The sequence below is a fragment of the Oncorhynchus mykiss genome, chromosome 5 (genome assembly GCF_013265735.2).
Source record: "Oncorhynchus mykiss isolate Arlee chromosome 5, USDA_OmykA_1.1, whole genome shotgun sequence".
In the NCBI taxonomy this organism is placed as follows: domain Eukaryota; kingdom Metazoa; phylum Chordata; class Actinopteri; order Salmoniformes; family Salmonidae; genus Oncorhynchus; species Oncorhynchus mykiss.
This window is the reverse complement of record NC_048569.1, coordinates 82,138,549-82,165,051: the sequence shown is the minus strand read 5'-3', so window position 1 is coordinate 82,165,051 and position 26,503 is coordinate 82,138,549. Positions and strand designations below refer to the sequence as shown.

The following is a 26,503-nucleotide window of genomic DNA, read 5'->3' as shown; positions in this document are numbered from 1 at the left end:
AAGTATGAAGAGTTTGAGACTTTCTGGTTGATATGATATGCAGAATCACTTCCATGGTAATAAAATACGGGGATGGTTGATCGTGCTACAGCATTCCAATAAAGTTGATCTTGAGTTACAAAAGCACTAAGATCCCTTTAAATAAAACGACAAATGAAAACAGTAAAAACACAGTCAATGAAACCCCATAGCCACAGGTCTGTGTGCTACTGATGTACACTGGGTGGGAGCTTCCCAAATGCCACCCTATTCCATACCTTGTGCACTACTTTTGGTCAAAAGTAGTGCACTATATACGGAATAGAGTACCATTTGGGATGCACCCCAAAATATGTATGATATGTTTACAACAATATGTTGGCACATTGATACATCACCTAATCCATATCATTATGACCACAGAGGGTCACAGAGTACCCTCCCCCCCCGGCCTCCTACCATCCTGTAATGTCTCAGTTAGGTTCAACATGGCTTACAAACAGAAGTTGATTTCAGACATTTGCTCAACTACAGCAAACATCAAATTGAAGATCGTACGACCACACCACAGCACAAACCCCCAAAGAAAGTCACAGGTTGAAAAGCAGCAAATATTCAAGACCACTGCTTTCCTTGGCTTAGTTTTCACATGCAAGAGGACTGTTGTGTATGTTGGTCTGTTGGTCTGTTTGTCTGTTTGTTTCGTTGTGTCTTTACCTCATGCAGGCCCGAGAGGAGAGGCCTTCAGAGTAACTGGCTACGGTGGCCTGTAAGAGACATACAGTGCCATGATAGAAATAATTTGACTCTGCATGAAAAGGGTAGAGAATACGAAGGATGATGGTTGCTCTTCAGTGAGAGAATTGTACTCCCCTTCCTGCTTCAAAACCACAGGTCTCAATAAAGTTTTGATAAAAATAGAAGTTGAACATGGTCTTTTTGTCATTGAAAATATCACTCAGTAAACAAGCAGGCAAAAACGCAATTTTAAACCACCAAAGAATTGTAACCTCACCACACTCAACACAAAAATAACTTTCTGTAACATGCTCGTCTTTTTTTTCACAGAAATACATACTTTTTTTGTCACGGCAACGCATGCTCTTACAAGTTAACAGCACTATCCAATCAGGATGCTCTTACAAGTTAACAGCACTATCCAATCAGGATGCTCTTACAAGTTAACAGCACTATCCAATCAGGATGCTCTTACAAGTTAACAGCACTATCCAATCAGGATGCTCTTACAAGTTAACAGCACTATCCAATCAGGATGCTCTTACAAGTTAACAGCACTATCCAATCAGGATGCTCTTACAAGTTAACAGCACTATCCAATCAGGATGCTCTTACAAGTTAACAGCACTATCCAATCAGGATGCTCTTACAAGTTAACAGCACTATCCAATCAGGATGCTCTTACAAGTTAACAGCACTATCCAATCAGGATGCTCTTACAAGTTAACAGCACTATCCAATCAGGATGCTCTTACAAGTTAACAGCACTATCCAATTAGGATGCTCTTACAAGTTAACAGCACTATCCAATCAGGATGCTCTTACAAGTTAACAGCACTATCCAATCAGGATGCTCTTACAAGTTAACAGCACTATCCAATCAGGATGCTCTTACAAGTTAACAGCACTATCCAATCAGGATGCTCTTACAATTTAACAGCACTATCCAATCAGGATGCTCTTACAAGTTAACAGCACTATTCAATCAGGATGCTCTTACAAGTTAACAGCACTATCCAATTAGGATGCTCTTACAAGTTAACAGCACTATCCAATCAGGATGCTCTTACAAGTTAACAGCACTATCCAATCAGGATGCTCTTACAAGTTAACAGCACTATCCAATCAGGATGCTCTTACAAGTTAACAGCACTATCCAATTAGGATGCTCTTACAAGTTAACAGCACTATCCAATCAGGATGCTCTTACAAGTTAACAGCACTATCCAATTAGGATGCTCTTACAAGTTAACAGCACTATCCAATTAGGATGCTCTTACAAGTTAACAGCACTATCCAATTAGGATGCTCTTACAAGTTAACAGCACTATCCAATCAGGATGCTCTTACAAGTTAACAGCACTATCCAATTAGGATGCTCTTACAAGTTAACAGCACTATCCAATCAGGATGCTCTTACAAGTTAACAGCACTATCCAATTAGGATGCTCTTACAAGTTAACAGCACTATCCAATTAGGATGCTCTTACAAGTTAACAGCACTATCCAATTAGGATGCTCTTACAAGTTAACAGCACTATCCAATTAGGATGCTCTTACAAGTTAACAGCACTATCCAATCAGGATGCTCTTACAAGTTAACAGCACTATCCAATTAGGATGCTCTTACAAGTTAACAGCACTATCCAATTAGGATGCTCTTACAAGTTAACAGCACTATCCAATTAGGATGCTCTTACAAGTTAACAGCACTATCCAATCAGGATGCTCTTACAAGTTAACAGCACTATCCAATTAGGATGCTCTTACAAGTTAACAGCACTATCCAATCAGGATGCTCTTACAAGTTAACAGCACTATCCAATTAGGATGCTCTTACAAGTTAACAGCACTATCCAATTAGGATGCTCTTACAAGTTAACAGCACTATCCAATTAGGATGCTCTTACAAGTTAACAGCACTATCCAATCAGGATGCTCTTACAAGTTAACAGCACTATCCAATCAGGATGCTCTTACAAGTTAACAGCACTATCCAATCAGGATGCTCTTACAAGTTAACAGCACTATCCAATTAGGATGCTCTTACAAGTTAACAGCACTATCCAATCAGGATGCTCTTACAAGTTAACAGCACTATCCAATCAGGATGCTCTTACAAGTTAACAGCACTATCCAATTAGGATGCTCTTACAAGTTAACAGCACTATCCAATCAGGATGCTCTTACAAGTTAACAGCACTATCCAATCAGGATGTTCTTACAAGTTAACAGCACTATCCAATCAGGATGCTCTTACAAGTTAACAGCACTATCCAATCAGGATGCTCTTACAAGTTAACAGCACTATCCAATTAGGATGCTCTTACAAGTTAACAGCACTATCCAATTAGGATGCTCTTACAAGTTAACAGCACTATCCAATCAGGATGCTCTTACAAGTTAACAGCACTATCCAATTAGGATGCTCTTACAAGTTAACAGCACTATCCAATCAGGATGCTCTTACAAGTTAACAGCACTATCCAATCAGGATGCTCTTACAAGTTAACAGCACTATCCAATTAGGATGCTCTTACAAGTTAACAGCACTATCCAATTAGGATGCTCTTACAAGTTAACAGCACTATCCAATTAGGATGCTCTTACAAGTTAACAGCACTATCCAATTAGGATGCTCTTACAACTTAACAGCATTATCCAATTAGGATGCTCTTACAAGTTAACAGCATTATCCAATTAGGATGCTCTTACAAGTTAACAGCACTATCCAATCAGGATGCTCTTACAAGTTAACAGCACTATCCAATTAGGATGCTCTTACAAGTTAACAGCACTATCCAATTAGGATGCTCTTACAAGTTAACAGCACTATCCAATTAGGATGCTCTTACAACTTAACAGCATTATCCAATTAGGATGCTCTTACAAGTTAACAGCATTATCCAATTAGGATGCTCTTACAAGTTAACAGCACTATCCAATCAGGATGCTCTTACAAGTTAACAGCACTATCCAATCAGGATGCTCTTACAAGTTAACAGCACTATCCAATTAGGATGCTCTTACAAGTTAACAGCACTATCCAATCAGGATGCTCTTACAAGTTAACAGCACTATCCAATCAGGATGCTCTTACAAGTTAACAGCACTATCCAATCAGGATGCTCTTACAAGTTAACAGCACTATCCAATCAGGATGCTCTTGCAGATAACAGCACTATCCAATTAGGATGCTCTTACAAGTTAACAGCACTATCCAATCAGGATGCTCTTACAAGTTAACAGCACTATCCAATCAGGATGCTCTTACAAGTTAACAGCACTATCCAATCAGGATGCTCTTACAAGTTAACAGCACTATCCAATCAGGATGCTCTTACAAGTTAACAGCACTATCCAGTCAGGATGCTCTTACAAGTTACAGTAACAGCACTATCCAATCAGGATGCTCTTACAAGTTAACAGCACTATCCAATCAGGATGCTCTTACAAGTTAACAGCACTATCCAATCAGGATGCTCTTGCAGATAACAGCACTATCCAATTAGGATGCTCTTGCAGTTAACATCACGGTCCAATCAGGATGCTCTTTAAGAGCACTATCCAATTGGGATGCTCTTATAAGAGCACTATCCAATCAGGATGCTCTTACAATAAACAGTTATCCAGTATCCATGCTCTTACAATAAACAGCTATCCAATCAGGATTCTCTTACAATGAATAAACATGTATCCAATCAGGACGCTCTTACAATAAACAGCTATCCAATCAGGATGCTCTTACAATGAATGAACATCTATCCAATCAGGATTCTCTTATAATAAACATCTATCCAATCGGGATGCTCTTACAATAAACAGCTATCCAATCAGGATGCTCTAACAGCATTATTCAATCAGAGCTGAGCTACTGAGCCAGCTGACCTCACGGCAAAGCGTAATCTAAGGACTTCTAGCAACAAATCAAGGAGCCAATAGTGATTCTCACTGAAAAACAGTCAGCAACACTGCTACTGCAAGCAGGATAGGGCAGGGGAGATTCCGTTTCAGAAGAACACACACTGTTTTATTGCTACACATTTACTGGAATGACGGAAGGAAGATTCTGGAAGTTAGAAGCATCATTTATCCACTTTAATACAAACACACAGCAAACTGGACTCCAATGTAGCGGAAGGTGTCATCATGCATCCAACAACAGCACTACTGGTGACCAACCCTGAACTGATACAAGGCCCCATCTCTAAGATAATAGCTGTCATTCTTAAATTCAAAGTTTTGTACATTTAAAAAGCTGTAATAAAGACTAAAACACTTTGCAATAGACAATGTGGTCTGGCAGTTTGTATTGGAGGAATATGGTCCAGAAAATGTAATATGGTCCAGTCTGTGACAGACATTTTTGGCAGAATTACATTTATATGGAAAAGGGAGGATATCTAAATGCTTGGATGAAATCTACATTGATCTATTTGAAAGATGATACAATTATAACACTTTCACTAAACTCTGCCTGTAGAGTGGTCCGTCGGTAAGGCTACAGGTCTGATATAAGATGCATAAGTACGGTTGCAAAATTCTGGTAACTTTCCCAACAATCCCAGGTTTCCAGAAATCCTGGTTGTAGGATTCCTGGATTACAGTTTATCCGTTCCTAATTCCAAGTATCTTCCAACCTGGATTTACAGTTTATCCATTCCTAATTCCAAGTATCTCCCAACCTGGATTTACAGTTGATCCGTTCCTAATTCCAAGTATCTTCCAACCTGGATTTACAGTTGATCCGTTCCTAATTCCAAGTATCTTCCAACCTGGATTTACAGTTGTTCCATTCCTAATTCCAAGTATCTTCCAACCTGGATTTACAGTTGATCCATTCCTAATTCCAAGTATCTCCCAACCTGGATTTACAGTTGATCCGTTCCTAATTCCAAGTATCTCCCAACCTGGATTTACAGTTGATCCATTCATAATTCCAAGTATCTTCCAACCTGGATTTACAGTTGATCCGTTCCTAATTCCAAGTATCTTCCAACCTGGATTTACAGTTGTTCCATTCCTAATTCCAAGTATCTTCCAACCTGGATTTACAGTTTATCCATTCCTAATTCCAAGTATCTCCCAACCTGGATTTACAGTTGATCCGTTCCTAATTCCAAGTATCTCCCAACCTGGATTTACAGTTGATCCATTCATAATTCCAAGTATCTTCCAACCTGGATTTACAGTTGATCCATTCATAATTCCAAGTATCTTCCAACCTGGATTTACAGTTGATCCATTCCTAATTCCAAGTATCTTCCAACCTGGATTTACAGTTTATCCATTCCTAATTCCAAGTATCTTCCAACCTGGATTTACAGTTGTTCCATTCCTAATTCCAAGTATCTCCCAACCTGGATTTACAGTTGATCCATTCCTAATTCCAAGTATCTCCCAACCTGGATTTACAGTTGATCCGTTCCTAATTCCAAGTATCTCCCAACCTGGATTTACAGTTGATCCATTCCTAATTCCAAGTATCTTCCAACCTGGATTTCTGAAAACTTTTGGGAAAGCTACCGGAATTTTGTAACCCTAATCAGAGGGATAGAAGGGGTCAACCTAAGGCATGGTAAGGTAAGGTAAGGTAAGGTAAGGTAAGGTAAGGTAAGGGAAGGGAAGGGAAGGGAAGGGAAGGGAAGGGAAGGGAAGGGAAGGGAAGGGAAGGGAAGGGAAGGGAAGGGAAGGGAAGGGAAGGGAATGAATGGTAAGGTAAGGTAAGGTAAGGGAAGGTAAGGTAAGGTAAGGTAAGGTAAGGTAAGGTAAGGGAAGGGAAGGGAAGGGAAGGGATGGTAAGGTAAGGTAAGGGAAGGTAAGGGAAGGTAAGGTAAGGGAAGGGACGGGAAGAGAATGGAAGGGAAGGGAAGGGAAGGGAAGGGAAGGGAAGGGAAGGGAAGGGAAGGGAAGGGAAGGGAAGGAAAGGGAAGGGAATGGTTAGGTAAGATAAGGTAAGGTAAGGTGAAGGAATGGTTAGGTAAGGTAAGGTAAAGGAATGGTTAGGTAAGATAAGGTAAGGTGAATGAATGGTTAGATAAGGTAAGGTAAAGGAATGGTTAGGTAAGGTAAGGTAAGGTGAAGGAATGGTTAGGTAAGGTAAGATGAAGGAATGGTTAGATAAGGTAAGGCAAAGGAATGGTTAGATAAGGTAAGGTAAAGGAATGGTTAGGTAAGATAAGGTAAGGTGAAGGAATGGTTAGGTAAGGTAAGGTAAAGGAATGGTAAGGTAAGGTAAGGTAAGGTAAGGTAAGGTAAGGTAAGGTAAGGTAAGGTGAGGTAAAGGAATGGTTAGGAAATGTAAGGTAAGGTGAAGGAATGGTTAGTTAAGATAAGGTAAGGTGAAGTAATTGTTAGGAAAGGTAAGGTAAAGGAATGGTTAGGTAAGGTAAGGTAAGGTAAGGTAAGGTGAAGGAATGGTTAGTTAAGATAAGTTAAGATGGTTGGAATGGAATGGTTGGGTAAGGTAAGGTAAAGGAATGGTTAGGTTAGATAAGGTAAGGTAAGGTAAATGAATGGTTAGGTTAGATAAGGTGAAGGAATGGTTAGGTAAGGTAAGGTAAGGTAAGGTAAAGGAATGGTTAGGTAAGGTAAGGTAAGATGAAGGAATGGTTAGGTAAGGTAAGGTAAGGTAAAGGAATGGTTAGGTTAGATAAGGTAAGGTAAGGTAAGGTAAAGGAATGGTTAGGTTAGATAAGGTGAAGGAATGGTTAGGTAAGGTAAGGTAAGATGAAGGAATGGTTAGGTTAGGTAAGGTAAGGTAAAGGAATGGTTAGGTAAGGTAAGGTAAAGGAATGGTAAGGTAAGGTAAGGTAAGATGAAGGAATGGTTAGGTAAGGTAAGGTAAGATGAAGGAATGGTTAGGTTAGGTAAGATAAAGGAATTGTTAGGTAAGGTAAGGTAAGGTAAATTAATGGTTATGTAAGGTAAGGTAGGTGAAGGAATGTTTAGGTAAGGTAAGGTAAAGGAATGGTTAGGTTAAGGTAAGGTAAGGTAAAGGAATGGTTAGGTAAGGTAAGGTAAGGTAAGGTAAAGTAATGGTTAGATAAGGTAAGGCAAGGTAAAGAAATGGTAGGTTAGATAAGGTGAAGGAATGGTTAGGTAAGGTAAGGTAAGGTGAAGGAATGGTTAGGTAAGGTAAGGTGAAGGAATGGTTAGGTAAGGTAAGGTGAAGGAATGGTTAGGTAAGGTAAGGTGAAGGAAAGGTTAGGTAAGGTAAGGTGAAGGAAAGGTTAGGTAAGGTAAGACCAGGGAATGGTTACGTAATGTGAAGGAATCTTTAGGTAAAGTAAGACGAAAGCAATGTCATGCGAGTGAAGTATGCATGGAACAGATTTAGAACCTCTGGCTAGTAGAAATTGTGGTCTACTAGCCCGGCTGACCAAAATCCTTAAGTTCCATTTCCTCACAGAGAGAGAAAGGACTGGGTCCTGGACGATTTCTCTGTCCGTCTGCACTGTGGAACCACATTCTCTAGTGACAGTCCAGTAAAGTGGAACCACATTCTCTAGTGACAGTCCAGTAAAGTGGAACCACATTCTCTAGTGACAGTCCAGTAAAGTGGAACCACATTCTCTAGTGACAGTCCAGTAAAGTGGAACCACATTCTCTAGTGACAGTCCAGTAAGGTGGAACCACATTCTCTAGTGACAGTCCAGTAAAGGTGGAACCACATTCTCTAGTGACAGTCCAGTAAAGTGGAACCACATTCTCTAGTGACAGTCCAGTAAGGTGGAACCACATTCTCTAGTGACAGTCCAGTAAAGTGGAACCACATTCTCTAGTGACAGTCCAGTAAAGTGGAACCACATTCTCTAGTGACAATCCAGTACAGTGGAACCACATTCTCTAGTGACAGTCCAGTAAGGTGGAACCACATTCTCTAGTGACAGTCCAGTAAAGTGGAACCACATTCTCTAGTGACAGTCCAGTAAGGTGGAACCACATTCTCTAGTGACAGTCCAGTAAAGTGGAAACACATTCTCTAGTGACAGTCCAGTAAAGTGGAACCACATTCTCTAGTGACAGTCCAGTAAGGTGGAACCACATTCTCTAGTGACAGTCCAGTAAAGTCGAACCACATTCTCTAGTGACAGTCCAGTAAAGTGGAACCACATTCTCTAGTGACAGTCCAGTAAAGTGGAACCACATTCTCTAGTGACAGTCCAGTAAAGTGGAACCACATTCTCTAGTGACAGTCCAGTAAGGTGGAACCACATTCTCTAGTGACAGTCCAGTAAAGGTGGAACCACATTCTCTAGTGACAGTCCAGTAAAGTGGAACCACATTCTCTAGTGACAGTCCAGTAAGGTGGAACCACATTCTCTAGTGACAGTCCAGTAAAGTGGAACCACATTCTCTAGTGACAGTCCAGTAAAGTGGAACCACATTCTCTAGTGACAATCCAGTACAGTGGAACCACATTCTCTAGTGACAGTCCAGTAAGGTGGAACCACATTCTCTAGTGACAGTCCAGTAAAGTGGAACCACATTCTCTAGTGACAGTCCAGTAAGGTGGAACCACATTCTCTAGTGACAGTCCAGTAAGGTGGAACCACATTCTCTAGTGACAGTCCAGTAAAGGTGAAACCCATTCTTTAGTGACAGTCCAGTAAAGTGGAACCACATTCTCTAGTGACAGTCCAGTAAAGTGGAACCACATTCTCTAGTGACAGTCCAGTAAGGTGGAACCACATTCTCTAGTGACAGTCCAGTAAAGTGGAACCACATTCTCTAGTGACAGTCCAGTAAAGTGGAACCACATTCTCTAGTGACAGTCCAGTAAAGTGGAACCACATTCTCTAGTGACAGTCCAGTAAGTTGGAACCACATTCTCTAGTGACAGTCCAGTAAGGTGGAACCACATTCTCTAGTGACAGTTCAGTAAAGTGGAACCACATTCTCTAGTGACAATCCAGTAAGGTGGAACCACATTCTCTAGTGACAGTCCAGTAAAGTGGAACCACATTCTCTAGTGACAAACCAGTAAAGTGGAAACACATTCTCTAGTGACAGTCCAGTAAAGTGGAACCACATTCTCTAGTGACAGTCCAGTAAAGTGGAACCCCATTCTCTAGTGACAGTCCAGTAAAGTGGAACCACATTCTCTAGTGACAGTCCAGTAAAGTGGAACCACATTCTCTAGTGACAGTCCAGTAAAGTGGAACCACATTCTCTAGTGACAGTCTAGTAAAGTGGAACCACATTCTCTAGTGACAGTCCAGTAAAGTCGAACCACATTCTCTATTGACAGTCCAGTAAAGTGGAACCACATTCTCTATTGACAGTCCAGTAAAGTGGAACCACATTCTCTAGTGACAGTCCAGTAAAATGGAACCACATTCTCTAGTGACAGTCCAGTAAGGTGGAACCACATTCTCTAGTGACAGTCCAGTAAGGTGGAACCACATTCTCTAGTGACAATCCAGTAAGGTGGAACCACATTCTAGAGTGACAGTCCAGTAAAGGTGAACCACATTCTCTAGTGACAGTCCAGTAAAGTGGAAACACATTCTCTAGTGACAGTCCAGTAAAGTGGAACCACATTCTCTAGTGACAGTCCAGTAAGGTGGAACCACATTCTCTAGTGACAGTCCAGTAAAGTTGAACCACATTCTCTAGTGACAGTACAGTAAAGTGGAACCACATTCTCTAGTGACAGTCCAGTAAAGTGGAACCACATTCTCTAGTGACAGTCCAGTAAGGTGGAACCACATTCTCTAGTGACAGTCCAGTAAGGTGGAACCACATTCTCTAGTGACAGTCCAGTAAAGGTGAAACCCATTCTTTAGTGACAGTCCAGTAAAGTGGAACCACATTCTCTAGTGACAGTCCAGTAAAGTGGAACCACATTCTCTAGTGACAGTCCAGTAAGGTGGAACCACATTCTCTAGTGACAGTCCAGTAAAGTGGAACCACATTCTCTAGTGACAGTCTAGTAAAGTGGAACCACATTCTCTAGTGACAGTCCAGTAAAGTGGAACCACAATCTCTAGTGACAGTCCAGTAAAGTGGAACCCCATTCTCTAGTGACAGTCCAGTAAAGTGGAACCACAATCTCTAGTGACAGTCCAGTAAAGTGGAACCACATTCTCTAGTGACAGTCCAGTAAAGTGGAACCACATTCTCTAGTGACAGTCCAGTAAAGTGGAACCACATTCTCTAGTGACAGTCCAGTAAAGTGGAACCACATTCTCTAGTGACAGTCCAGTAAAGTGGAACCACATTCTCTAGTGACAGTCTAGTAAAGTGGAACCACATTCTCTAGTGACAGTCCAGTAAAGTCGAACCACATTCTCTAGTGACAGTCCAGTAAAGTGGAACCACATTCTCTATTGACAGTCCAGTAAAGTGGAACCACATTCTCTAGTGACAGTCCAGTAAAATGGAACCACATTCTCTAGTGACAGTCCAGTAAGGTGGAACCACATTCTCTAGTGACAGTCCAGTAAGGTGGAACCACATTCTCTAGTGACAATCCAGTAAGGTGGAACCACATTCTAGAGTGACAGTCCAGTAAAGGTGAACCACATTTTCTAGTGACAGTCCAGTAAAGTGGAAACACATTCTCTAGTGACAGTCCAGTAAAGTGGAACCACATTCTCTAGTGACAGTCCAGTAAGGTGGAACCACATTCTCTAGTGACAGTCCAGTAAAGTTGAACCACATTCTCTAGTGACAGTACAGTAAAGTGGAACCACATTCTCTAGTGACAGTCCAGTAAAGTGGAACCACATTCTCTAGTGACAGTCCAGTAAGGTGGAACCACATTCTCTAGTGACAGTCCAGTAAGGTGGAACCACATTCTCTAGTGACAGTCCAGTAAGGTGGAACCACATTCTCTAGTGACAGTCCAGTAAAGTGGAACCACATTCTCTAGTGACAGTCCAGTAAAGTGGAACCACATTCTCTAGTGACAGTCCAGTAAAGTGGAACCACATTCTCTAGTGACAGTCCAGTAAAGTGGAACCACATTCTCTAGTGACAGTCTAGTAAAGTGGAACCACATTCTCTAGTGACAGTCCAGTAAAGTCGAACCACATTCTCTAGTGACAGTCCAGTAAAGTGGAACCACATTCTCTATTGACAGTCCAGTAAAGTGGAACCACATTCTCTAGTGACAGTCCAGTAAAGTGGAACCACATTCTCTAGTGACAATCCAGTAAAGTGGAACCACATTCTCTAGTGACAGTCCAGTAAAGTCGAACCACATTCTCTAGTGACAGTCCAGTAAAGTGGAACCACATTCTCTATTGACAGTCCAGTAAAGTGGAACCACATTCTCTAGTGACAGTCCAGTAAGGTGGAACCACATTCTAGAGTGACAGTCCAGTAAAGGTGAACCACATTCTCTAGTGACAGTCCAGTAAAGTGGAAACACATTCTCTAGTGACAGTCCAGTAAAGTGGAACCACATTCTCTAGTGACAGTCCAGTAAGGTGGAACCACATTCTCTAGTGACAGTCCAGTAAAGTTGAACCACATTCTCTAGTGACAGTACAGTAAAGTGGAACCACATTCTCTAGTGACAGTCCAGTAAAGTGGAACAACATTCTCTAGTGACAGTCCAGTAAGGTGGAACCACATTCTCTAGTGACAGTCCAGTAAGGTGTAACCACATTCTCTAGTGACAGTCCAGTAAAGGTGAAACCCATTCTTTAGTGACAGTCCAGTAAAGTGGAACCACAATCTCTAGTGACAGTCCAGTAAAGTGGAACCACATTCTCTAGTGACAGTCCAGTAAGGTGGAACCACATTCTCTAGTGACAGTCCAGTAAAGTGGAACCACATTCTCTAGTGACAGTCTAGTAAAGTGGAACCACATTCTCTAGTGACAGTCCAGTAAAGTGGAACCACAATCTCTAGTGACAGTCCAGTAAAGTGGAACCCCATTCTCTAGTGACAGTCCAGTAAAGTGGAACCACAATCTCTAGTGACAGTCCAGTAAAGTGGAACCACATTCTCTAGTGACAGTCCAGTAAAGTGGAACCACATTCTCTAGTGACAGTCCAGTAAAGTGGAACCACATTCTCTAGTGACAGTCCAGTAAAGTGGAACCACATTCTCTAGTGACAGTCCAGTAAAGTGGAACCACATTCTCTAGTGACAGTCTAGTAAAGTGGAACCACATTCTCTAGTGACAGTCCAGTAAAGTCGAACCACATTCTCTAGTGACAGTCCAGTAAAGTGGAACCACATTCTCTATTGACAGTCCAGTAAAGTGGAACCACATTCTCTAGTGACAGTCCAGTAAAATGGAACCACATTCTATAGTGACAGTCCAGTAAGGTGGAACCACATTCTCTAGTGACAGTCCAGTAAGGTGGAACCACATTCTCTAGTGACAATCCAGTAAGGTGGAACCACATTCTAGAGTGACAGTCCAGTAAAGGTGAACCACATTCTCTAGTGACAGTCCAGTAAAGTGGAAACACATTCTCTAGTGACAGTCCAGTAAAGTGGAACCACATTCTCTAGTGACAGTCCAGTAAGGTGGAACCACATTCTCTAGTGACAGTCCAGTAAAGTTGAACCACATTCTCTAGTGACAGTACAGTAAAGTGGAACCACATTCTCTAGTGACAGTCCAGTAAAGTGGAACCACATTCTCTAGTGACAGTCCAGTAAGGTGGAACCACATTCTCTAGTGACAGTCCAGTAAGGTGGAACCACATTCTCTAGTGACAGTCCAGTAAGGTGGAACCACATTCTCTAGTGACAGTCCAGTAAAGTGGAACCACATTCTCTAGTGACAGTCCAGTAAAGTGGAACCACATTCTCTAGTGACAGTCCAGTAAGGTGGAACCACATTCTCTAGTGACAGTCCAGTAAAGTGGAACCACATTCTCTAGTGACAGTCCAGTAAAGTGGAACCACATTCTCTAGTGACAGTTCAGTAAAGTGGAACCACATTCTCTAGTGACAGTACAGTAAGGTGGAACCACATTCTCTAGTGACAGTCCAGTAAAGTGGAACCACATTCTCTAGTGACAGTCCAGTAAAGTGGAACCACATTCTCTAGTGACAGTCTAGTAAAGTGGAACCACATTCTCTAGTGACAGTCCAGTAAAGTCGAACCACATTCTCTAGTGACAGTCCAGTAAAGTGGAACCACATTCTCTATTGACAGTCCAGTAAAGTGGAACCACATTCTCTAGTGACAGTCCAGTAAAATGGAACCACATTCTCTAGTGACAGTCCAGTAAGGTGGAACCACATTCTCTAGTGACAGTCCAGTAAGGTGGAACCACATTCTCTAGTGACAATCCAGTAAGGTGGAACCACATTCTAGAGTGACAGTCCAGTAAAGGTGAACCACATTCTCTAGTGACAGTCCAGTAAAGTGGAAACACATTCTCTAGTGACAGTCCAGTAAAGTGGAACCACATTCTCTAGTGACAGTCCAGTAAGGTGGAACCACATTCTCTAGTGACAGTCCAGTAAAGTTGAACCACATTCTCTAGTGACAGTACAGTAAAGTGGAACCACATTCTCTAGTGACAGTCCAGTAAAGTGGAACCACATTCTCTAGTGACAGTCCAGTAAGGTGGAACCACATTCTCTAGTGACAGTCCAGTAAGGTGGAACCACATTCTCTAGTGACAGTCCAGTAAGGTGGAACCACATTCTCTAGTGACAGTCCAGTAAAGTGGAACCACATTCTCTAGTGACAGTCCAGTAAAGTGGAACCACATTCTCTAGTGACAGTCCAGTAAGGTGGAACCACATTCTCTAGTGACAGTCCAGTAAAGTGGAACCACATTCTCTAGTGACAGTCCAGTAAAGTGGAACCACATTCTCTAGTGACAGTTCAGTAAAGTGGAACCACATTCTCTAGTGACAGTACAGTAAGGTGGAACCACATTCTCTAGTGACAGTCCAGTAAAGTGGAACCACATTCTCTAGTGACAATCCAGTAAAGTGGAACCACATTCTCTAGTGACAGTCCAGTAACGTGGAACCACATTCTCTAGTGACAGTCCAGTAAAGTGGAACCACATTCTCTAGTGACAGTCCAGTAAAGTGGAACCCCATTCTCTAGTGACAGTCCAGTAAGGTGGAACCACATTCTCTAGTGACAGTCCAGTAACGTGGAACCACATTCTCTAGTGACAGTCCAGTAAAATGGAACCACATTCTCTAGTGACAGTCCAGTAAAGTGGAACCACATTCTCTAGTGACAGTCCATTAAAGTGGAACCACATTCTCTAGTGACAATCCAGTAAGGTGGAACCACATTCTCTAGTGACAGTCCAGTAAAGTGGAACCACATTCTCTAGTGACAGTCCAGTAAAGTGGAACCACATTCTCTAGTGACAGTCCTGTAAAATGGAACCACATTCTCCAGTGACAGTCCAGTAAGGTGGAACCACATTCTCTAGTGACAGTCCAGTAACGTGGAACCACATTCTCTAGTGACAGTCCAGTAAAGTGGAACCACATTCTCTAGTGACAGTCCAGTAAGGTGGAACCACATTCTCTAGTGACAGTCCAGTAAAGTGGAACCACATTCTCTAGTGACAATCCAGTAAGGTGGAACCACATTCTCTAGTGACAGTCCAGTAAAGTGGAACCACATTCTCTAGTGACAGTCCAGTAAAGTGGAACCACATTCTCTAGTGACAGTCCAGTAAAATGGAACCACATTCTCTAGTGACAGTCCAGTAAGGTGGAACCACATTCTCTAGTGATAGTCCATTAAAGTGGAACCCGCAACTTCTTCCTCTCTCTCTCTCATCCCTATTTCACTCTTACTTTCAGTGACTTTCTAACAGCTCTACTCTAGCTCTCTCTTGATCTCCACTCTCTATCTGTCAAGGGAGATTCCTTGGTCACTATTTAGACAGTCTTCATGTCAGCCACTCACTCACACCTCCATCGCCGTGGGAACAGCCACAGAGGGCAGGTAGAGGATGGTGCTGTTTGTGGAGGTGGTTGCTGCATTGGCTGTGCCGGGGGTGGGGTTTCGCATCGTGGAATAGGCGGTCATGGTGGGGGCGGGGCTCAGTTTGGTGCAGATGTTGCTAATGGCTGAACGGTTGAAAAGACTTGTCCGGGAGCGATCCAGGTTCCTGGGCTGGTGCTGTGACCCTCTGCCGGGGATCCGCCCCTCCAGGAAGTAGGTAAGCATCTGTCCTTTGCCCTTGACGCTGACCTTGCCACGGCACACAAAGTCATATTGACCCTTAATGATGCGCTGCACATCTTCTGTCACCTGGGGGTAATGTAGGACACATGATAACAAACGACGGCTGAATGATCACCTGCATAGTGTGTGTGTGTGTGCATCTGCGTGCATTATGTGTGCGTGATTATGTGTGCGTGTGTCTGTACATTTGTGTGTGTTTGGGGTGCTGTACCTGTATCTTGCCAGGTAGTCCGGTGGTGTCCATCCTGCTGGCCACGTTGACTGTGTTACCCCAGATATCATACTGAGGCCTCCGTGCTCCAATCACTCCTGCTACTACTGGACCCACGTTAATACCTACACACACACACGCACGCACGCACACGCACACACACACACACACACACACACACACAGAGTCTGCTGACAGTATGGAAGTGTGTACATCAGGCACTACAGTGACTAACTAGCAGGTTCGGGTTCCAAACAAGATAACAAATACAATTGAAACCAAGGTCGGACATTACTAGTTACCACAGTCAATGTCATGGTCACGGTTAAACACTGCCTATTTCCACAATTTATTTTCTTAAAATCAGATTTTAAACCTAACCCTAACCGTAACCCTAACCTTAACCACACTGCTAACCTTATACCTAACCCTAACCTTAAATTAAGACAAAAAAGCCAATTTTATATATATTAAATATATTTATATATATTATATTTTATATATATTAATGTATATATGAAAGTATATATGTCTATTCATATTTACGATAAAGACTGTGGCTGTGGTAACTAGTGTCAACCCCTCAGGTCTCCCTGTGACACGCTTCCTGTCAGAAGGCTCTTGATGGTGCTGACGGACTGTCAAAGGTCACAGCTTTACGCATTGACTCTCACAACAATCTGTGTGGACCTGTGTGTGTCTGTCTGTGTGTGTTTATTTGTGTGTGTGTGTGGGGGGGGGGGGGGGGGGGGGGGGGTACGTGTGTGTTTGTGTGCCTGTTCGTCTGTGTGCATGTGTACATGCATGCATTCGTGTTCGTGTGTGTTTTCACTCACCCACTCTCAAGACAAAGTCGTTATACGACTGGTAGTTGATGGCATCCAGTACATCATACATCTCAACAGCAAAATCTGCCACTGTACATAAGTGTGAGGAGGTGGACTTCTTAGCCTTGAAATCACAAGACAAGGGGTGAGAATTAAGTACAAAATGGAAAAAAGCTATGAAGGAAGTTATCTAATGCAGCTCATACCATAAGGATTTTAAATATTGCCGGCTCACAAACTGTGACGTTTGCATAAAGTTTGGATTCAAGTCTCAAAATGACTGCTTTGTTTGTCCACCTTCGAGGATTTAATGTAAAGCCAGAAGAGTGTTTTATAAAAGGCAGACATACTTACACTACAATAACGTTTAATCCTCTGTCTGTCTGTCTGTCTGTCTGTCTGTCTGTCTGTCTGTCTCTGTCTCTCTCTCTCTCTCTCCGTCTCTCTCTCTCCGTCTCTCTCTCTCTCTCTTTCTCTGTCTCTCTCTCTCTCTCTCTCTCTCTCTCTCTCTCTTCGTCTCTCAATCTCTCTCTCTCTCTCTCTCTCTCTCTCTCTCCGTCTCTCTCTCTTCATCTCTCAATGTCTCTTCTCTCTCTCTCTCTCTCTCTCTCTCTCTCCCTCTCCGTCTCTCTCTCTCTTCATCTCTCAATGTCTCTCTCTCTCTTTCTCTCTCTCTCTCTCTCTCTCTCTCTCTCTCTCTTTCCCCGTCTCTCTCTTCATCTCTCAATGTCAAATTCAAATTCAAATTCAAGCTGCTTTATTGGCATGAAAAACATTGTGTCAATATTGCCAAAGCAACAATGCATACAATATACATTGTAACAAAATTATAAATGATAGCAAATAATAATATAAAATGGTAGTAAATAATAATACAAAATTAAATACAAAATTAATAACAATAAAATGGTAACAGTCAATAGTAGAAATGAAACTATAACTAACTTATAACTAAATAACGGTCATCTTCTTCTTTATATCAGTACTACAACTACAATCATCATTACTACGACTACTACTACCATCACTAAACTGTTATCACTACCGTTACCACCCATATTTGGAATGATAAACATGAATAATTATAGTAATAACAATAATAGTAATAATAAGTAAGTTACTGTTTACTATGCAGATGTTATTATTCAGTGTCCCTCAGGCTATGGCAGGAAAATACATATTTGGCTGCAAGAGGAGCCATTGCTCCTTCGCCCATGAGTATTCTTAGTTTTTCCTCTGGGTTCAATTTGTAAAAATTTGGAATATATGTAGTCATTTCTGTGAATAATAAATCTCTTTGTGAGGAATATTTATCACAGTAAAGGAGAAAGTGCATCTCTGTCTCTACCTCCCCTGTCATGCAGTGACCACATACACGCTCCTCTTTGGGTAGCCATGTCTTTTTATGTCTGCCGGTTTCTATTGCCAATCGGTAGTCACTCAGCCTGTACTTGGTAAGGATCTGTCTCTGCTTCGTATCTCTGACAGAGTAGAGATAATCAGCCAATTCATATTCTCTGTTTAGGGTCAGATAGCAATTTAGTCGGCTTTGGGATTTTGTTTCGTTTTCCCAGTATTGTAAATATGATTCCTTTGATTGGTTCATGATTTTGCTTATTGGAATTCTTTCTTTTGAAGCAGTGCTGGTGTCAGCTTGGTTGGTGAGGTCCAACACCAGCTGACTGAGAGGGCTCGTTTCTGGGCTCAGCTCTTGGGCTTGAAGTGCTTTAAATTGCAGACTCGAATTTGGACTTGAATTTAGATGTAGCCAAAATTTTAATGATCTTTTCTGTATTTTCATTATTACTGGAAAACGGCCCAATTCTGCCCTACATGCATTAGTTGGTGTATTTCTCTGGACTTGTAGAATTTTCCGACAGAATTCTGCATGTAGGGCTTCAATTGGATGTTTGTCCCACATTTTAAAATCCAGTTTCTTGAGTGGCCCCCAAACCTCACTTCCACAAAGTACTATTGGTAGGATTACACTGTCAAATATTTTAGTCCAAATTCTAATTGGGATGTTGATTTTGAATAATTTCATTTTTATTGCATACATTGCTCTGCGGGCTTTTTCTTTGAGTGCCTTCACTGCCATATTAAAGTTTCCCGATGCAGATATGGTCAGACCAAGGTAGGTGTAATTTTTTGTGTGTTCAATTAAGGTGTTGTTCAGGGTGAATTTACATTTGTGTTTCTAACATCTGGGTTTTTTTTGGAAAATCATGATTTTAGTTTTTTGGAAATTTACTGCCAGGGCCCAATTATGGCAATATTGCTCCAGAATATTAATGTTTTGTTGAAGACCTTCTTTGCTTGGTGATAGAAGTACCAAGTCATCAGCATATAGCAGGTATTTCACCTCTGTGTCAAATAGTGTGAGTCCTGGGGCTGGAGATTGGTCCAACATGTCTGCTAATTCATTGATATAAATGTTGAAAAGATTTGGACTCAAATTGCAGCCTTGTCTCACACCTCGACATTGTGAAAAAAATTATGTTCTTTGGTTTTTGATTTTTATTGCACACTTGTTTTCTGTGTACATACATTTTATTAAGTCATACACCTTACCACCAAGCCCACTTTGTAGAATTTTGTAGAATAGCCCTTCGTGCCAAATCGAATCAAATGCTTTTTTAAAGTCAATAAAGCAAGCAAAGATTTTGCCCTCTTTTTTTTGGTGGACGTGTTTATTAATTAGTGTGTGTAAGGTGTATATATGGTCAGTAGTGCGATGGTTAGGGAGAAAGCCAATTTGACATTTACTTATTACATTTTTTTCTTGAAGAAAGGTTTGAATTCTTGAATTCAAAATGCTACAGAAAATCTTTCCCAAGTTACTGTTGACGCAAATTCCCCTGTAATTATTGGGGTCTGATTTGTCTCCACTTTTGTGGATAGGGGAGATGAGCCCCTGGTTCCAGACATCAGGGAAGCAGCCAGAAGTTAAAACCATGTTGAACAATTTAAGCACAGCATTTTGCAACTCAGGTGTGCTGTTTTTCAGCATTTCATTTCTGATGTTGTCTACACCACAAGCCTTTTTTGATTTAATAGATTTTAGCTTTTCATTTAGTTCTTGTTGGGTTATTGGGTAATCTAATGGATTTTGGTTGTTTTTAATGACTGATTCCAGGATAATCTAATTGGTTCTGTTGTAAGTCTTTTTATGGGATGTTTTTAGTAAGTTTTCCAAATTCCTACATCTTGTATGGCTAATTCTTGTGGCTTTGTTGTGCTTAAATTGTTCCACATGTCCCAGAACTGATTTTGGTCAATTGCATTTTCAATTTCATCAAGTGTCTTGTTGGTATAATTCAATTTCTTGCATTTCAGTGTTTGTTTTTTTGTCTCTCTCTCTCTCTCTCTCTCTCTCTCCGTCTCTCTCTCTTCATCTCTCAATGTCTCTCTCTCTCTCTCTCTCTCTCTCTCTTCGTCTCTCTCTCTCTGTCTCTCTCTCTCTCTGTCTGTCTCTCTCTCTCTCCGTCTCTCTCTCTCTCTCTGTCTCTCTCTCTCTCTCTTCGTCTCTCAATCTCTCTCTCTCTCTCTCTCTCTGTCTCTCTCTCTTCATCTTTCTCTGTCTGTCTCTCTCTCTCTCTCTCTTCGTCTCTCAATCTCTCTCTCTCTCTCTCTCTCTCTCTCTCTCTCTCTTCGTCTCTCAATCTCTCTCTCTCTCTCTCTCTCTCTCTCTCTCTCTCTCTCTCTCTGTCTCTCTCTCTTCATCTTTCTCTGTCTGTCTCTCTCTCTCTCTCTTCGTCTCTCTCTCTCTCTCTCTCTCTCTCTCTCTCTTCGTCTCTCAATGTCTCTCTCTCTTTCTCTGTCTGTCTGTCTCTCTCTCTCTCTCTCTCTCTGGAAGGTGGAAACTTCACCTCATGCAAAGAAATCAGTATCTGAGGACCCTTGGATTTGGGTCTCCAGAAGCGGTTTGTATTGAGGTCACACACACACACACACACACACACACACACACACACACACACACACACACACACACACACACACACACACACACACACACACACACACACACACACAGTATGATATACAAGTTAAGTGTACCTTGGAGCCAGTGGTAGGTACCAGGCCTACTGCAGCCATGTATGTGCTGCCGATAGTTTTGATCTTCTCAATGTCCTTATAGCACTCTTTGTCCATCAGCTACAGGCAGAGAGAGAGAGAAAGGTAATTACATATAGGTATACAGAGAGTTATGAGAGAGACGTGACCAGTAAGCATTTGAAATAACAAGCCAGGGTTGGGTTCATTCCAATTGAAGTCAGTCAATTCAGGAAGCGATTAGATTTTTAAAAGAAAAACACAAATGGACAAACTTTAGACATACATAGCTTCTCTTTTTCAGATCATTGAGAAGTCGTTAAAAATAGATAAAATGTTTTCAAGTATGGAATTAGAACTTTTGGAAAGTTTACTTCCTGAATTGACTGCCTTCAATTCAAACCCCAACGCTGTAATCAACTTTCAGCCAAACTAACCTCCTCCCCACATGCATATCTTCCTCTCCCTGAAGAGAGCAATGAATAAACTGTATGATCACACCACCACTATAATATCTGACCAGCTAATGTCAACACTGTCAGTACACATGGAACTAATGTCAACACTGTCAGTACACATGGAACTAATGTCAACACTGTCAGTACACATGGAACTAATGTCAACACTGTCAGTACACATGGAACTAATGTCAACACTGTCAGTACACATGGAACTAATGTCAACACTGTCAGTACACATGGAACTAATGTCAACACTGTCAGTACACATGGAACTAATGTCAACACTGTCAGTACACATGGAACTAATGTCAACACTGTCAGTACACATGGAACTAATGTCAACACTGTCAGTACACATGGAACTAATGTCAACACTGTCAGTACACATGGAACTAATGTCAACACTGTCAGTACACATGGAACTAATGTCAACACTGTCAGTACACATGGAACTAATGTCAACACTGTCAGTACACATGGAACTAATGTCAACACTGTCAGTACACATGGAACTAATGTCAACACTGTCAGTACACATGGAACAGTAGAACATGAAAATAGAGATGTTGGTCCACATTCCAATTGGCACCCTATTCCCTATGCACTGCTTTTGACCAGGTCCATAGGACTATAAAATATATAAGGTGCCATAGGGCCCTGGTCAAAAGCAGTGCACTATATAGGGAATAGGGTGCCATTTGGGATGCCTCACCTCGTCAAAGTCTGCGATGATCTCGTTGAGCAGCCTGAGACACTCTACTCCCATGTTGTTGCCATCCAGCTCAATGTAGAAGTCATTGAAATTAGCGATGGAGGCAAACAGCACTCCTACCTGACTATACGACTGGTAGTACAGGTCCTAACACAGATTCAGACAGGGAACCTAGCAGTTAGATAGGACTACTACACAGGTATTAACAGGTCCTGAAACAGTTTTTACAAAGGGTTAAAGGAAAATTTCAGGATTTTACAACTTGACTTTAGATGGTTCATCACCCTGAAAGAACAGTTATTGCAGAGTTAACAGTACCAATCCTAGATCAGATCAGGCTTGTTATATACACAGGTCCTGGGACAGTTGTTACATGGTTATAACAGTACAGTTTCTAAAACAGGGAGGCAGATAGGTAGACACGAAACAAGACTTACATAGGGCTATTGCACAGGTATTAACAGGTCTTCAGACAGTTATAGACGGTTAGCAGTACATGTCATAGAACAGATACGAGGAACTAAAAGTCAGATAGGGCTAATACACAGATATGAGCAGGTCCTGAGACAGTTGTTACAGAGGGTTAACAGTACATGTCCTAGAATAGAGGTAGACAGGCAACCAGAGCTAGATAGGGCTATTACACTGGTCCTGGGACAGTTGTTACAGGGGTGGCAGAACAGGTCCTACAGAGCCCTGGCACATTGGTACAGTGCATTGATGGACATAGGGATACATGGGATCGAGAGATGTAACCATTCTACAACATTCCAGGGTTTAAGGGTGACCGCTGTTCCCGGTATCCCTATGGCCATCAACACACTGTACCAATATGACAGACCACTGCAGGACCTGTACTGTTAACCCTATGTAAAAACTATCCTTTCTCTATCCTTGCTCTAGAACCTGTTCCACCACCCCTGTAACAACTATCCCAAGGTCACTTCCTGGTTCCACTGTTTACAAAAAAGTCAGTGACGGGAATATACGTGTCCTGGTTGGGAAGTCTACAGGATGTTTGATTTAATCACTTCCTCTTCCTGAGAGGGGGGAGTGGGAGGGTCCTGGGAGTGGAACAGACATCATTAGAACGGATATTGATCAATCAGCAGACACAACGACGGAGAACCTGTCACATCACACCTTGACCAAACCCAAACAAACCGCAACCAAATCACAAACAAACAACCACAACCAAACCAAAATCAAATCTCAAACAAATATCAACCACCACAACCAAACCACAACCAAAGTGCAACCAAACCGCAACCAAACCACAATGACCATACAACCTTGGAGGTAAAAGAGGCAATTCTTAACATTTACTGTTCAAAAGCTCTCAGGCAACATCAAAACATGACCACGCCATGATGCGGTCAGATCACACTTCAACCCAAACATGACCTCAAAATGACATGATCACACCAGCCAGCTACTCAAATGCACCACTACCCAAACGGGAGATGATCCAGCAGGGAATGGCAGGGACAGGGGGACGAAGCACAGGGGGAACTGGGGGACAAGGCACAGGTGGGGCAGGCGGAACAGTGGGACGAGGCGTAGGGGGAACAGGGGAATGAGGTGCGGGGGAACGGGGGGACAAGGCATAAGGGGGACGGGGGACGGGGGAATAGGGGGACGAGATGCAGGGAGACAGGGAGAGAGGGGAACGGGGGTGAGACTCACCATGTTGCGGGGGTTGGACATGAGGAAGTGCTGCGCAACGTGTGCAGGTAGGAGATTGAACAAGATCCTCTTGTTGTCCAACTTCACCTTCTCCATGTCGCCTCTCTCCTCCTCTGCCTGCACAAAATACATGGAAACAAAAACAAGGTAGCCGTACATCACTATCACTGATGCAATACATGTATTAGTATAGTATGGCAACCTATTCCTTATATGGCTCTGGTCAAAACTAGTGCACTACATAGGGATAGGGTGCCATTTGGGTTTCAACCAAAAAATAACCAACACACCTAGATACAGACAGAATGAAAGAGTGATAGTCCTTTAGTTTGTAGCGATATCCAAAAAGGGGGCTTGGTTTTCACTTGGAGCTCACAAAGTAGTCTATTTCCTCTGTAATAGCTTTTCCTCATCACTAGAGGGGGGTAATGACTCACAAACACTAATGACTCACAGACACACATATACGCAAATACACACACAAACACTCACCTGAGTGGCCCACAGGTAGTCTAGGCGTAGTTTGAGGTCCAGTTGTCTACAGTGTAGAGCCAGAGCTACAGTAAACAACAGGAGACCCAGCACTGGATCATACCGCCGAGGGTGGAGCAAACCTCCCCTACATACACACACACACACACACACACACACACACACACACACACACACACACACACACACACACACACACACACACACACACACACACACACACACACACACACACACACACACACACAAACACACACACACACACACTGCATTAAAACACACGCTTACCAAACTTACCGATAAAGCATACCCTGCCCATATCGAACCACACTCCTCTCACCCCCTCACCCGAGCCCCCGCCCCCTTACCCCACGGCGATGCGGTACCCGCTGGTCTCCATGGCAACGGTGTAAAGGACCGAGAGAAGGAAGAGCAGGAGTATCTTAGGTAGCGAGGAGACGCGGAGGTAAGGGATGACGGTGAGAGTTCCGGCCACGCAGGAGAGGAGAGCGTAGGAAACGTTCGGACACACCCCCTCCGCTACCGTACTGTTCATTGGCCCTGGCTCGCTCGGTGTGTCCATGGAAACAGTCTCCACGGAGCTGCTACTAGAGTTACCTCCCATAATCCAGACCCAGGGTAAACAGCTCACCTGGAGGAGGTAGGAAAAGGGTGAGGGGTAAAAGGGGAAGGAGACGGGTTAAAAAGAGAGGGAGAGATTATGAGGGGAAAGGAGCTCTAATAGTGGAGCTAACCTGCGTTTTAAAGCATGCCTTAGAGTGGCCAGATTTCAAACGTACATGATGACTTCTAAACACACACTTACCACACATGCTTGGGTGACAGAGTAGGTCAACAGGACTAGAAACACACAGAGCGCTGTTCGGATCTGAATGGTGAGACACCCTGGAAAACACTAAACCGAGGAGAGGGAGATGGAGAACGAGGAGTTGAAGTACCAGTTTATCTCAATGATAGTTTTATGCATCTTGTCATTACTGGGGAGCGGAAAAGAGAACAGAGTCTGAAAAGAGAACGAGTCTCTCTCTGTGAGAGGAGTAAAATTACTGGAGGGGGACGGGCAGTAAGTCCACTCCACAGACACCACACTACTATAGAGGAGGAGAGGGAGACTATTCCCTATTTAGTGCGCTACTTTAAAGCAGGGCCTATAGGTATGACCCTGTGTTTTGTTGGTAACACTTTACTTGACACCCAGCATCATAACACGTTATGACACAGTCACATATGACACATATGTCATAACAGCTGACATAACTTGTCATAATATGACCAATCTATTTACACCTGTTGTGACATATATTGCATTATTTTATGGCTGGTTATGACACCTACAAAAAAAAAGAGCTTTTATGACCATCATAATCATATAAGCCAGATAGGCCTATCACATACATGTCTTTATATCAGTCATCAGTCACAAAGAGGGTGTCTTGTCCTGCTCCTGAAATATGCTCCTGCGTTCATCCCAGTCATCAGCAACAGAGCACTGGGGTAGGTGCATGTCTGACATTAGTGTGTGCTCAATTACAATGATAATTTAACATGGTCAATTTCATTTTTTATATATAACAAACATACCATTGATGCGTAGGCTATGGTGTAATGGAATGTTTTTCCTTATGTGGTAGGTTTTGTGGGTTTTGACACTCTTATAAAGATGTCATAACCAGCCATAAAATAATGGTCTAAATATATACGTCATTACAGTGCTATGACCATATTATAACAGGTTATGTATGACACGTTATGTCAGCTGTTCTGACATATTATGACATGGTTATGACCATGTCATAACGTGTTATGACGCTGGGTGTCAACTAAAGGGTTCCCAAATAGGTAGACTAGCACTAGGTAGGCAGACTTCCCTACCTGAACACTTGTGATGTAAAGATACATCACACAGACCACATGGAAGAACAAACACATCACCAGCAACAGCAGCACCAACAGTCCCCTAGAGAGAAAGAGAGAGTGAGAGAGAGAGAGCGAGAGAGAGAGAGATAGAGGGAGAGAGATAGAGAGAGTGAGAGAGAGAGAGAGAGAGAGAGAGAGCGAGAGAGAGAGAGAGAGAGAGAGAGAGGGAGAGAGGGAGAGATAGATATAGAGAGAGAGATAGAGAGAGCGAGAGATAGAGAGAGAGAGAGAGCAAGAGAGATAGAGGGTGAGAGA

The 26,503-nt window shown here is 42.4% G+C and overlaps 2 protein-coding genes across 2 annotated transcripts; both read right to left on the bottom strand.

The window, feature by feature from the left end:
• Window positions 1–15,342: 15,342 nt before the first annotated feature.
• LOC118936420 (adenylate cyclase type 1-like) lies at window positions 15,343–23,268 on the bottom strand. Its single transcript, XM_036978551.1, has 5 exons — window positions 22,133–23,268; window positions 20,963–21,061; window positions 16,913–17,027; window positions 16,077–16,201; window positions 15,343–15,931 (listed from the first exon to the last, which is right to left on the bottom strand). Exons 1-5 carry the CDS (start codon window positions 22,184–22,186, stop codon window positions 15,584–15,586), a joined length of 741 nt encoding a protein of 246 aa, XP_036834446.1. The 5' UTR covers window positions 22,187–23,268; the 3' UTR covers window positions 15,343–15,583.
• Window positions 23,269–23,551: 283 nt separating this feature from the next.
• Window positions 23,552–25,222, bottom strand: LOC118964728 (adenylate cyclase type 1-like). Its single transcript, XM_036979071.1, has 4 exons — window positions 25,137–25,222; window positions 24,679–24,962; window positions 24,311–24,437; window positions 23,552–23,935 (listed from the first exon to the last, which is right to left on the bottom strand). The coding sequence occupies exons 2-4, from the start codon at window positions 24,933–24,935 to the stop codon at window positions 23,552–23,554; spliced, it is 768 nt and encodes a 255-aa protein (XP_036834966.1). The 5' UTR covers window positions 24,936–24,962; window positions 25,137–25,222.
• Between the last annotated feature and the right edge of the window lie 1,281 nt (window positions 25,223–26,503).

Excerpts from the sequence above, each read along its gene's own strand:
- LOC118936420 (XM_036978551.1), bottom strand. The coding sequence starts at position 22,186 with ATGGGAGTAGAGTGTCTCAGGCTGCTCAACGAGATCATCGCAGACTTT. Across the intron at positions 17,028-20,962 it reads TACCTACCACTGGCTCCAAG|GCTAAGAAGTCCACCTCCTC; the intron begins GTACACTTAACT and ends TGTGATTTCAAG. Across the intron at positions 15,932-16,076 it reads GACTACCTGGCAAGATACAG|GTGACAGAAGATGTGCAGCG; the intron begins GTACAGCACCCC and ends CATTACCCCCAG.
- LOC118964728 (XM_036979071.1), bottom strand. The coding sequence starts at position 24,935 with ATGGGAGGTAACTCTAGTAGCAGCTCCGTGGAGACTGTTTCCATGGAC. Across the intron at positions 24,438-24,678 it reads GGGTACCGCATCGCCGTGGG|GGGAGGTTTGCTCCACCCTC; the intron begins GTAAGGGGGCGG and ends GTGTGTATGTAG. Across the intron at positions 23,936-24,310 it reads ACTACCTGTGGGCCACTCAG|GCAGAGGAGGAGAGAGGCGA; the intron begins GTGAGTGTTTGT and ends TATTTTGTGCAG.